Source organism: Plectropomus leopardus, chromosome 8, assembly GCF_008729295.1.
Source record: "Plectropomus leopardus isolate mb chromosome 8, YSFRI_Pleo_2.0, whole genome shotgun sequence".
Taxonomy (NCBI): domain Eukaryota; kingdom Metazoa; phylum Chordata; class Actinopteri; order Perciformes; family Serranidae; genus Plectropomus; species Plectropomus leopardus.
The window spans coordinates 29,441,303-29,454,572 of record NC_056470.1 but is presented as its reverse complement, the minus strand read 5'-3'; the positions used below and the strand labels follow the sequence as shown (position 1 = coordinate 29,454,572).

At 37.6% G+C, this 13,270-nt stretch overlaps 1 protein-coding gene across 1 annotated transcript in view; it reads right to left on the bottom strand.

Moving 5' to 3' along the window:
* Positions 1 to 13,270, bottom strand: part of spats2 (spermatogenesis associated serine rich 2) — a 29,486-nt gene that overhangs the window by 15,977 nt on the left and 239 nt on the right. Inside the window, exons 2-7 of the mRNA XM_042491634.1 lie at positions 8,878 to 9,158; positions 6,991 to 7,070; positions 4,767 to 4,875; positions 4,231 to 4,280; positions 1,633 to 1,855; positions 961 to 1,143 (exon numbers count right to left, since the gene is read on the bottom strand). Coding sequence (XP_042347568.1) covers positions 961 to 1,143; positions 1,633 to 1,855; positions 4,231 to 4,280; positions 4,767 to 4,875; positions 6,991 to 7,070; positions 8,878 to 8,902 — 670 coding nt within the window. The 5' untranslated portion in view covers positions 8,903 to 9,158. The remainder of the gene's footprint in view (positions 1 to 960; positions 1,144 to 1,632; positions 1,856 to 4,230; positions 4,281 to 4,766; positions 4,876 to 6,990; positions 7,071 to 8,877; positions 9,159 to 13,270) is intronic.

The following is a 13,270-nucleotide window of genomic DNA, read 5'->3' as shown; positions in this document are numbered from 1 at the left end:
TACTGCAGTTGGGCTAGCGTAAAGATTTTAAAACTGGAGTGATATTAAGATGAACACCTGACCGGATTACCGATTTTAAGTGTCCAACTTGACTAAAAAGCCACCTCCAAGTGGAGCATAGTGACACCGTGTCCTCGCAGCAAACGAGCATCTGACTATTGTGGTGCATCATGTAACATCGGAGCTCTGCCACACTGAATCCCTTAAATACGCACATCTGCTATGTCAAACAGTCTATATAAATATCAGCTGCTGCCAGGATCGGACTGGAGACATCAACATTAAAAAGATGCCTAAATACTCCTTATGTGCCTACATTTGCAATGTTACTTTTAATACAGAAAAAACGTTTTATATTGTGACATTTACTAGAAATGATATACAATATAGCCAACACCTAGTGGATTGTAATTATCAATGGTCATTAACAAAAACTTCGAATTACCTGGCGATCTCAGTCCAGCCAGTCTCCACCTTATTTTTGTTTTTGTAGTGAAATAGGGAGGAACTGGATAGATAAGCCTCGTTTCAACTTAATAAATCTGCACTTTCACAGTGAGTGAAAGAAATAAACAAAAAAATCAGATGATATTTCTGCTCATTTTAGAGAAGTTCTCTACTTCTACTGAAATTCAATCTCATTCATGCTGTTTTTCAACAAGTTGGATTTAGTTCTTTGCAACGCTGGCACGGGTGACTGATGTAAGCCACTTTTTAATTTTCTATTATGCGTCATAATGACACATGCTGGTTCAGCCAGTTTGCATAAAATCAAACTGGTTTAAGCACATACAATGGACCAGCAAAACCAGAAAGTGACCAAACTCTAAATGCTACCACATATTTTGTCCCTAACTAGGTTTGCCAATGCCTTAGCTCACAGTACATTTTTAACTTCTGTGTTTTCGTAGACATGCCGGACAAGATAATTTGGGATATAAGATGTACAAAGTTTCTAACCCATCTTCTTGACTCCTGACGATCCTTGCTCATCAGCGGTGGGTGGAGATGGGGTGGAAGTGGGTGGATGTGAATTTAATCCTGGCCTGTGTCGGTTCTTGTTGCCTCTGGGAGCCTGGTGATTCCTGCCTCCCTTTTGTAATGGAGGACTTGGAGCGCTACCTTGACTTTCTGCTTCTGCACCTGCAAGAAGACATGACTTTACAACAAGTTAAGTAAGGCAGTTTCCAAACTAACTTTCCCCAAAAAACAGCTTAAAATAGAGATGAGCCAAATTAGTACAAAAGTTGGTCAGCAGCAGAGCATTAGGATGTCACACTAAAAAACACAGAAAAGTAATCAGGTCTCTCTGATAAAAGGCCACCTCGTTTGCTGTTTGCACATAAGTTTCATTCACAAAAATGTTACCTCAGAGTAAACGCATTAATTTCAACAGATTAGAGCTTCACATCCTGATGCAGCAAATCAGCAGACGGAAACATGACAAATGTTTTGTTAGTGGTCATATTAGGGAACCCCAAATAATTACAAAATATTACTACAGCTGTCAAAAATGTGTTATCAGAGAGGCTGTGCACTCAAAAAATAAACAAAAAAAACAGGAAAATTTTGGCATGCAGTTAAAATGATCCCTGACTCAGCCCTTCCTTCAATTATCAGAGCTGTGATTACCGGTGGTTTCGGATGTAGCGGGTTCAGAGTCCAGCTCAGCTGCATCCAGGGAGGCAGAGTCCAACTGTTCACTCAGGGAATCAAGTGACTCTCCATCCATTACTGAGCCGTTGGCATGAAAGCCGTTCACCTCATCCTTGCCCTCCTCAGGCGACGCGGCCTCAGGCGGAGCAGGCTCTGCTGAAGCCTCGGGCTGAGGCTTGGGCTTCTTTTTCTTCTTGGGCTGGAATTGGAGATATCAGTGTCAGTCCTCTTTGTTCAGACTCTCTTTGTTTATTATCTCTATCCTAATCAGTGAAGTGACTCCGAACACTTTCAATGCAAAGACAAGACTCATGCTAAAGCTGAAATAAAAGTAATGGCATTTGGATTTTGACGCTACTTACATGCCTCAATCCATCTAACTATAATGAAACAGAGCTTTGATTCTCTGCCTGAGACTCGACTGACGCTCACCAGATTCAGGTCGTAATTTCTCAGCATCCACCCTGGCTTGAATTAGGTTGGGTGTGCCCTTGTTTCCCTGTTTCTATATGAATTCATTGATGCTTAAAAGTCTAGTGTGGAGGATTTAGTGGCATCTGGCAGTGAGGTTGCAGAACTGAAACTACCCCTATGTACCAAGCGTGTACAAGAACTATGGTCGCCGACTTGAAAACGTGAAAAGATGAAAGGCGCTATCTAGAACCGCAGTTTGGCTTGTTGGCTACCGTAGAAAAAACAAGGCGGACTCTGTGGGAGGGGATCAGCTCTGTATGTAGATAAAAACAGGTCATTCTAGAGAATTCTTATTTTCAGGTCATTATAAACTTATTAAAACATTTTTATGAATGTTATTTACCATTTCTGCTACTAGATGCCCCTAAATCCTACAAACTGGACCTTCAAGTTCACTTTCACTTCACTTGGTGATCTACTTTTCGGTCTTCTCGGACAGAGTGCCGGGAGCCTCTGATGCTGGTGCTCTGAATAACAAATCATAGGAATGCAAAGCCACGTTTCGACCCAATAACAGTCAGTAAAGTGCCTTCAGAACCAAAAATAACACCTACGAACATGTACCTAGACCTTAGATCTGTTTAGGATTTCCACCGCAGACAGTACTCTTAAATATGGCCATGGTTGTTGTCACTTGTCACTCCGTCCAGCAGCTTTAACTTTATTTCCTTTCCTATCCTACAATTTAATAGCCTCAAGATTCGCTCATTATTAAAAGTGTGCTTCATCAATGTTGATATTTGAAGTGTGCTGATGGTTTTTGCTTAACTCATGCACTGGGTAACATTACAAGTACACGTGCCACCTCAAAGTTTGCCTGCAGTCGACCCAATTAATTAAATTTTTCTTTCTCTATAGCTGCTAGAGCCTGTGAAACATCCTTATATGTATAGGTATAGTTTTCTATAGTAAGAAACATTGTTGCAGTATGAACAGAGGTTAAACCAGCCACAGCTCAGTGACTGTGTTGATTCTCTACTGACCCGTCAACAGACTGCAGTGTTTCTAGCTCCACCTTTTAGCACCGGCGTCTGATACCATACACAATGTTTCACTACTGAAATGCAAAACAATTTGTAACTATCTGAACTGAACTGAACTGACCTGCTTGGTGGAAACGCAGCTCAACATCACTCAGAGTGCGTTCTGGCACTCAGAGCGAGTATTTACAAACATACCTTGTGTCACATGTCTGTTACCATACTGTAAAGACCTTAGTTAACTTAAGCTTGTATTTTTTTTTTTTTTAAATTTACAGTGGAAGTTCTGGTTTTTAATCTCGGCTCAGGCCCCAAACTGCTGCCGCTGTTTGGGCTCAGGTCGGGCTTGGACGGATACTATGCCAGTTCATGGAAGAGGTTTCATAACTTTTTTGGGCTCGATCAAAGCCCTGATATGAAGGAGTCTGTCATTCTGTGCTTCAACTTTCTCAACAAACGTTCATCCGATCTATTTATTGCTGAAGACCCAAGGAAGTGCAGTGTTAAGTGCAAGCTCTTGAGATTTATGGGACACATTTATTAGCAGTGTGGTATGTACAAACTGTGCAGAGTACTGAGAGGGAACCCCCTATTAATTCTTACACCATGAAAAGCATCCTGGGTACAGCTCACTCTTTGTCACTCACTACAGTTCATTCATGAACAGATATATAAAAGTAGAGACCGGAGAGACCAGAGATGTTACATTACAGCAAACTCAAATATTTCAAGCATCAGCTATGCAAATTTTGGAATGAATTCTTTTGTTTCCAGAAATAGCCATGCTTTAGAAAGTTTGCGTGAGCTCCTGCACCCAAATGACGCAAATACTCAAGCAATGCTGAGGGACGCAACTACGTCATAGTAGGATTATTGCTCAGGATCCAAAGAAGCAAATCGTTGAGTATGAAGCTGTTGGATAACCTGAGGCCGAGCAATTGTCTCATACTGAACAGACACGTTCAAACTGGTGCTGCAGAAGCAGTTTACAATTAATAGAAAACACTTTGAACATTTGATTTTAAGAAGTACAGCATTTTTTTTTCATATACCTCAGGGCTTACATGATTACGCTTACTCAACAGAGAGACATTCAAGGTGTAGGCTTTCAGGTTCTCACCTTCTTTTTGCCGGTGACATTCCACTCCTTCAGGATCTCAACTGCACTACCTGAGGTGTAAAGCAAACAATAATTATGAAGGTACACAGTGACACATGACTCACTTAAAACCTCGTAGTACCCATCTCAATATCTGAATGCCCTGAGGTATTGTTTAGATGCCGCTAAATAAGGAACAAAGCAGCGTGACGTACACGGTACAACCTCCTTGTTCTAAATTTAAACCTGCAAAACTACAAGGCATGCAAATGATGCTCAGGCCTCTGAATGCAAAGTATGGCAAGCATGTAAAAAAGATGTCAAGGTCAGGCTGAGCACAAGCAAAGTGGACGGCAGGCCTGTTCTGACTTAAATGCGTTAAACGTAGTACTGCAAATGTGTATAATTATACTAGAATCAAAAGATGTTTTGCAGAGCTGGGCAGATAAGGTGCATCATGATATTAGCAAAAATGTTATAATATCTAAAATATGCATTACTACTAGTTTTATTAAGATTTACAGTAATTAGACAGTCAGACAGTGATGTCTTCTCACCTTCTAAGAAAGCTTGAACGGCCTTGTCGACACAGTTCTCAAAATGCTGCAAAACCAGCACGATCTCATTGTTACTTTTGTTGGGGACAACTGCCCTGACAGCACTGATCTGCAAAAAATAAACACAAAAGAGAGCAAAGTATTAGAGGAACAGGTTTTAATATGCAAAAAAAATTAAAAAGCATTCAAGGTGATTCAACATTTACTGCAAAGTTAGTATGAAGGTGTTTTAAAAATTAAAATGTTCCTCTTACCTGTAGTAATATTTAGGGATGTATATTGTTTTGGTGTGTATGTGTGAGTGATGCATGCTTCCTATTGCGCACTGTTTACAACTGTCATGTGTAATTTGGTAGGAAAAAAAGTTCCTACATGAAAGTGTTCATAACAAGGTCTGTGGATTATCTTGAGTAAACCAAGTCATGATTTCTGGAAAGAGACATCGCTGTTGAGTTTTTCAAATGTATTTTTTGGCACTTTGAGCACCACAAATCAAGTGCCAACTCGTTCCACTACATTAAAGAGAAAGCTGATATCTCCAATACTTGGTAAACCACCAAAACAATCTAGACTGATAAACAGCACTACAGGTAAGAGGAAAAATGTATATTTTTGATTTTGGGGTGAACTGCCCATTTAACATTTAAATACCGTTTGCTTTAAAGACACAGCCCTTTACTCTTACTCTAATTCGTGTGTCTGTTTGTGATCTAAATAAAACAACCATTTTAATGGAAATACTGTAAACTTATTTTTTGGACAGCTATTCATAACTCACATCAATGTTTTTAAGAGCTAAAATATTTGTAAGCAGTTTTTTCTTTTATTCTTCACTGCCACTTGGGTTCAACGTAACCAAAGATGGGCTTTAATTACTGAAACCCCACAAAAAATTACAAACCCAAACTTTCCATGAAAATATTATGCCACCACAGTGTGCTGCCCCATTTTCCATAAGTAGTTCCATTATAGATTAACAGCTTTAAAGAGGACAAGGCTCGTCCAGAGATTACATAATGATATACCTCAAGCCAAATCATTTGCTCATTTTGCAAAGTCATTTTTTTTCAAGGGATTTAAGGTGTCGAGCTGTCAAACGGCCAAATGAATTGTTTCAGAAACGGATAAATTCATTCCCTTTAAGACACAACTAGCTCTAAAATATTGCATTTTTCTTTTTACAATACTCTTAACTGTTCATGCTGTGACAACTTGCCCTCCTGTGTTTACTGTTGCCAGAGCTGCTCTGCTGAGCCCACAACTACTGACACTGAATGTCGAGGCTTAGGAGTGAATCCACAGACACAGAGTGGAAATGTTAAACTTCGGGAGCAGATTAGAAGCTCCTGGTATTTAAAAAACAAGTGTGATTTTATGTTTCACATTGAACTCTCCCAGGGTTCTCATGTTTTCCTGGATAAAAGTTAAAAACCTTTCCATGAAGTTTCAAGGATGGATAATACATTTTTCATGCTATTTATAATGTACAGCACAAACATTGCTCCAGCTCAAAAAATGCAAAAGTAGTAGTGGGACATAGCAGAGGAATGGAAATTTGGAAATTCATACATGCTAAATCAAACTGTCGCAACATTATTTTTCTCAAACTCTGCACTGCACTTCCTTGAATCTTAAAAAAAACACCCAAAAGGGGTGAAGTCGATCGATGAACATTTTTTGAGAAAATCTGAGGACAAAAAGAGAATCCTTCCATTTTAGTTATGCCGCCCTAACACCAAACAACTTTTCGATCGATGTTTCTGTTGCAGACAAATTTCCAATGTCCAATAATCCCAATAATGAGAGTCAATCTTTTTTAAAATATATTGGATTAAATTCAATTCCAAAACGATTACAGCTAGCTGGCATTGAGAGGTGGAACGTGGGGAAATTTATGTGATATAAACAAAACATTAGAGCTGCGTTACATTACCAGCTACAGAAAAAACATGTTTAAAAGATGCATATAATAATGTCATATTTTACATTATGTGGAAGGTTATCTGTGGTTGATAACTGTAAGAATTTTATTACACACAGACAAAAATAAGCAATTTATTTTCCAAACTGTCAAGGATTTTACGAATTTCATAACTTTTCCAGGCCTGGAGATGTGAAATTCCATGACTTTTACAGGATTCCCATGACTGTAGGAACCACGGCCCTTTCTAAAAAAACCTACGGCCCCTCTGTGCCAGTCATGTGCAGCGAGAATACTTCTTACCTTCTCCTTCATCCTCTCAGCTGTTCCTCCCTGGGACATGGCCATTTTTGAGCGAGTGTCAAATACCACGCCTGATGTATCTGGTGGAAAAAAATAAAAAAGACTCCATCAGTCTGTTTAGACCTCGAATCTTATTTACAAACTACAGTAGGACATTATTTGCAAAACAAAACAATCATCACACATCTTCACTGAGATTTCATAGAGAGAGCCGTAAACTGAGTTTATAAATCCCAGTCGTTTGTGAATTCACTTATCTTCATCTAACGTGAAAAGCTGAAACTTTAACAGCCACTTTATCTCCATGAACAACTCAAAGAAACCTATTAACACATTTTAGACCTATTTATCTACTGTGGACATCACTTGTATTTAAAACACCACACAACGAGAAAATGTCGACGTCAGCATCACTGCACTGTGGAGGCAGAAGGACGTTTTATTTAGGCGTTTAAAGCACGCCCACTTCAGTTACCAACACAAACAGTGAGCACTTGTGAAAATAAAAAGAAACTCATCACATCTGTGCTTGAGCAGTCTTGAATCTGCATCTGATTTTAATGACTAATAACCAAAAAAGGCTTCCAAAAGCACTTTTTTAAAACATTTTTTACAAGAGGAACAACCTCAGGGAGGGTTTTTGTCATCAGACACGGAATAAAACTGCCTGAGTTAAGGTAAAAATACACACTTTTTTTCCGCAACAGGGACTCTAAGAATATTTCTTTTTCAAAATGATAAACGAAGCCTACAGCTGATGAGAAGTCAGGGTCCAAAGTTAATCTGTGGTCATTTAAAGACAAAACGGGGAACAAAATGCTGGCACAGCATTCTTGAGAAAATGCCTTGTAAAAGTTGTTTTTCTCCTGCGCAAAAGTAGGTTAATGTCACTGTAAACTTCATGAAACAGCATTTCCCTTAATAACTATCAGATTCACTGTAAAAGTATTGCCATCTGTTAGATGAGTAGTTCCCACCGTAGTTCCCTAAGTAACCCCTTTTCTTGTCTTTTCTTTTATTCTCAAGTAAACTGACAACCCCCTAAACTGACAGATTTTATAGACATTTTCTATAATATTCAACGAATCATGATAAACATTCACATTAATATTCACATAATATACATATTGTATTTTTTCATATTTATACTGTGTAACAAGCCCTCTATTTTCTCACTGCACAATATCTTACCATTTACTGTGCAATAATATTTATAGGCTACATTTTTATATATTTACTGTAAATTTACTACACACCATGTTTGTATTTCAGTTATCATGTGAAACTATTAATCATGGACAAGCAGTATCTGTATGAGGAAAATGTGCACATTGTATATATATACTTTATATCATTTAATTATTATTTTATCTAATTTTGTATTTTTATAATATACTTTTTGGCACTCAAATCATCTTTATTGCATTTTTTTCTTGCTTCTGATTCTGAGCGACTGTAACGTGAATGTCCCTGGTGTGGAATTAATAAAGTTGTGTCGTAATAACACAGAGCAACTAATAAACTGTATAATTAACCAAAAATATGAACACAAAAAAATGCATAACAATTGTATAAAATGATAGACTTTTTTAAATGCATATATATACAAACAAACAAACACACACACACACACACACAGTATATATATATACTGTATATAAGCACCATATATAAACACATAAGCACCTTTTCCAGCTCATTTCCTTTTTGTTTTCAGATTTCATTTCTGTATCATTTCTTCTGTAATTTGGTTATTGACTTTAGTTTTTTTCAATGGATTAAATAGCAATGACATCTTTTGTGTGTGATTGTACAATAAATGTATGCAGTAAAATAGATTTATGTTTTGCTAATTTCTTTAAAAATGTTAACAAAGTAAGCACATACCTTTCTGGCTGTTTTTCTTTGCCATGTTGTCACACAGAGATGTCCAGGAAACGCTTGGCCGTGTGCTTCCTCAAGACTTTGAATAACGCTTCAAATATGTTTGTGGTATTCAAAAACTCAGAGAGTGGTCACTTTCACTTTGAGTTTTTTCCTATTAGAGAAGACGCGACCAAGGCTCACAACTGGCAGGAGGGTTGGAAGAACGAGATTCAGATTAGGCCTCCACCGTTTAGGCAAAGATACAGGTTTTCCTCTCTGTTCTCCACCAAGCTGATCCAAATCTGTGGGGAGAAAAGAGAAAGAAAAAAGTTTTTAATGGTTTTGTGCCACAAACTTGAATTCAGGAAAGTAACAAACTGAAATAACTGTAACCATACTGTTTAGAGCAGAAATGCACAGATACCAAATCTTCACTTTTTGTAACATCTGGATATGAATGCAAATGAAATCCATTTCCTCTGGCTATGAAAAATGAATGGAAAACAGATTTCAATAAGTTATTGTCTGTCTGGCAGAGCATTCTCGAAAAAAGTCTGCACTTAATATTGTCCTTGGCAGAAACACTGCATCTAGTTAGAGGGGGGAAGTTAGTAAGACTACAGAGAAACGCATCTTCGAAGGGTATTTCCTTTTCCTCAGATCTCTGCTGGAGTGGTGGGCGATAATGTTGTAAGGGCTTCACAGAATATTCACCACAACTTCACAGTCCGGAGCCTTTAAAAAGGCTGCCGATGACGACTGTAAAACCAAGAGTTTGACACAGTGACAAATGTTTTTGTCTAGAGGCATGATCAAGAAGAATTTTCAAACAGCCAAACTCAGAACTGACGGCACAAACAGTTTTTGACTTTGTGCCTTTGGACACAGTTTTGCATTGCAATGTGCTCTTGATTTTCAGGACTTTTGTTACAGTAACCGAAGCAGCAAATTCAAATTTCAAATTCAAATGAAACTGAGAAAGATGTCAAGCAGTAACAAAACTGACACAGAAAGGAGTTTTGTTTAAGGCAAAGGTTTGACCCCAAAATACACATATAAAAAAAGATCTTTGTACAAATGAATAATGCCTGCAATTTATTGCATGAGCAGATTAATTCTTAAAGGTTGTAAGATTTAGGGGGATTTTGGTGGTGTCTACTGGTGAGGATTGCAGATGGCAACCAGCTAAATCTAAAAGCTAAAACTCCTTTGATGTTCATTGTTAAGGAGATATTTATCAGGAAACAAATTATCCACAGAGGTCTCTTACTCTCCAGAATTAACAGACCAGGAGACTAAAAATGAAAAACACTCTTACAGAAAACACAGTTATCACAGTATTTTCCACAGAGTGAAAGTGTACATGTGGCAGGAACTGACGGCGGGGGGGTGAAATGCCTATGTGTCCTTTTGTATCATACCGAGTCCTCTCTCTAAAATCGGAGGTTTTTCGCAGGTCTGTGAATGCAGCGCTGTAGGGGGAGCCTTTCATGAATTCTCGTTTTTCCTCAACAGCAGTTTGTTACTCGCTGGGCGGATATTTGCTCTGTCGATCTGTTCACAGCTGATCAAATTAGATCAATGGATGAGAGGAGCAGCTTTTTGTAGTGAAAGCAAACTTATAGACTCAGCAGCATGAACAGTTGAGTTTGTGCTGCTGCACCCCGTCTGCTCCAAGTGCACTATAAATAACCGATCTGTGTATACATTCAAATAGCTCTCCGAATAAATAATCCAGCTCCAAAAATATGTTTGTGGCAGAAGGTGTTTTAATTGTAGCAACCTGTCACAAATAAATGAAAGTTTTTAAAACCTTGCATTATATCATAATCCTACTCCCATTTTAAAAACCTTACACTGGCTGCCTGTTAGTTTTCACATTGATTTTAAAATGTGTTTATTAGATTACAAGGAACTGCACGGCCTTGCACCAGACTACATCTCAGAGATGCTTTTAGTTTATGAGCCGAGAGACTCCACTGAATCAAACTAAAACATTTGGTAATTCTGCTGGAACAGCCTGCCAAAGTATCTGAAATATTTTATATCTAAATATCTTTTAAGTCTGTCTTTTTATGTAGTGTCTTACTATCACTATTATATGGTTTATACTTACTCTCTTGTTTTTTTGTTTTTTAAGATTTAGTTTTTCTTATTTCATATGTTGTTCTTTCTTTTTTTTTATTTCTTCAGTCAAACTGTGAAGCACTTTGAATTGCATTTGATTTGTCTGAAAAGGTGCTAAATAAATAAAATTTGATTGATTTCTGCCAATATATCCCCCTAAATCCTACACAAAGGACTTTAAAATTAAGACACCACGATAAAAGACCATTTTAGCCGTTTCTGCACTTAGCGTGGGTGGTAAAAGAGCATCTGGAAATCTCTAAAACAATCTTGGTTTGTTCTGATGTCATCACCATGCTGAATAATCAAAACTAGTACCTCTTGCAGACTTACGTCATATCCGTGTCTGCTTTAATTATGTCCCCTCTAATCTTGAAAGTGTTTCAACCAGACCTCCAGCGATCTGGACTCACTTTTACTGGCCAGCTGTTTCCCAACTTTTAGGTTTCCCTTTCTGACCCTGGTTCTCTGGAAAGGGAAACTTATGAGCTATACAAACCCACACCCTGCTGATTAGGACTTGGCGTGCCACACAGTCCTGGTTCCACCACACCTCTACAGATGTCAAACTACACATTAGCACAGTCAACAAGTGACACTGCAGCGGCGACTCATGCACAACACTAGGATGCATTATGTTTATCAAGAGGGAAGGTGCTTGAGTCTTCAAGAGCGAGAGAGAGAAATCCAGGTGCACTTGTGATGTAACAGAAGAAGTGCTAACTCGGCACTCCAATAAAACTGGTGACTGAAAAGTTTGTTTGAGTTAAATAAGCTGGTTAAATTTTAAAATAAGGGTGATTTGAGTGGAAACCTTAAAAAAACTTTTAAAAGGCTTCAGTTTACAAAGAGATCCAGTTTAAGATAAATCTGACGGGTTTTTTTTAAATCACCACAGCCAAATATATTCTTGTCATGACAGGCAGGTAGAAACCAGGTGTCATGAGGCATTTTTTTCAATCTAGGCTAGAAAACCTATGAAATATCCTGAACTAAAACAGGTCATATTAAGTAATAGCTCTTCAAATAATAGATCACTGTCATCACCTGCCAGCAGTTTGGCAAGCATCTTAGATAATATCAGAATCTGGTTCACTGCCAGAAAGGTTTTCCCATATAAAGACTTTACAAGCCACAATTCAAATATATGTATATAGATGTCAGTTTTTACATGTAAATTGATATGCACGATATAAAAAGTTTATTTTGAACAGACTATAATGTAAAAAAAGATTCTCTAAGTAATTTAGAATTATCAAATTCCTATCGAACTTCCCCGTTTTAGTGCATTTATGTCATTTTTGACATCATCTGACAAATCTTTGTCATAAGTTATTAGTATTTTTTTACAGAACAATATCTCTCCATTGTTGGTTATGCTCCAGTTTACAATATAAATGTTTAAAATAAAAGGTCCAGGCAGGATTCTGCAAAAATATATTCTAGGAGATGTGCAACTGGTTCTCGGTATTAAGAATGAAAAACGAATATGCAAAGCATTTATTCATTATATTAAGATAAGATAAGATAAGATAAGATAAGATAAGATAAGATAAGATAAGATAAGATAAGGACTTAATTCATCTTGAGGGACATTGCTTTGCAGCAATTGCAGTACAAAGTTGGGAGCAGATATACAATATGCAACATACAAGGACTACGATCACAGCAGAAAAAGCAAATGCATTGCAAATATACAATATAATGCAAATATAAGCTAAATATATAACTAGACAACAGTAAGGTGCAATATCAATATATACAATGACACATACATGTTACCAGAATGAATGATCAATATCATATGGTTGCTTATTGATTAATATATGTTCAAGTCTGTGTAATTTGGCTTGCTGCATTACTCAAATTATCCTTTGGTTTTCATGCAAGTTAGCTGTATAAACATATAAAAATCGCCAGTTTTCCTACAATCTTAGGAGAAAAATAAATAGCTTAACGACTGACGTTATAGCCGACTTAGCTAACTGGCCATGTTAAAATGACCGTTTAAGATATTAGCTAATCCATATTTGATAACTTCTTTCTTATTTTTAGCAACACACAGCAGGGTCCCGCCGTTAAATGTTTCTTTTTTCACATATTTGGCTGAAGTCCGGAGGTTACGTTAACGCTAGCTTGCTAACATTACCTAACGCAGTGAGGTAGGCTTTGCGGAGCTCTGCGTTTGCTGATCGCACATAACTTGCCATTAACGCTAAACCCGCAAAACAACATTGGCAACGAGTGAATGCAACATAAAGTGTCATAACGCCTCCTTTATGGACGG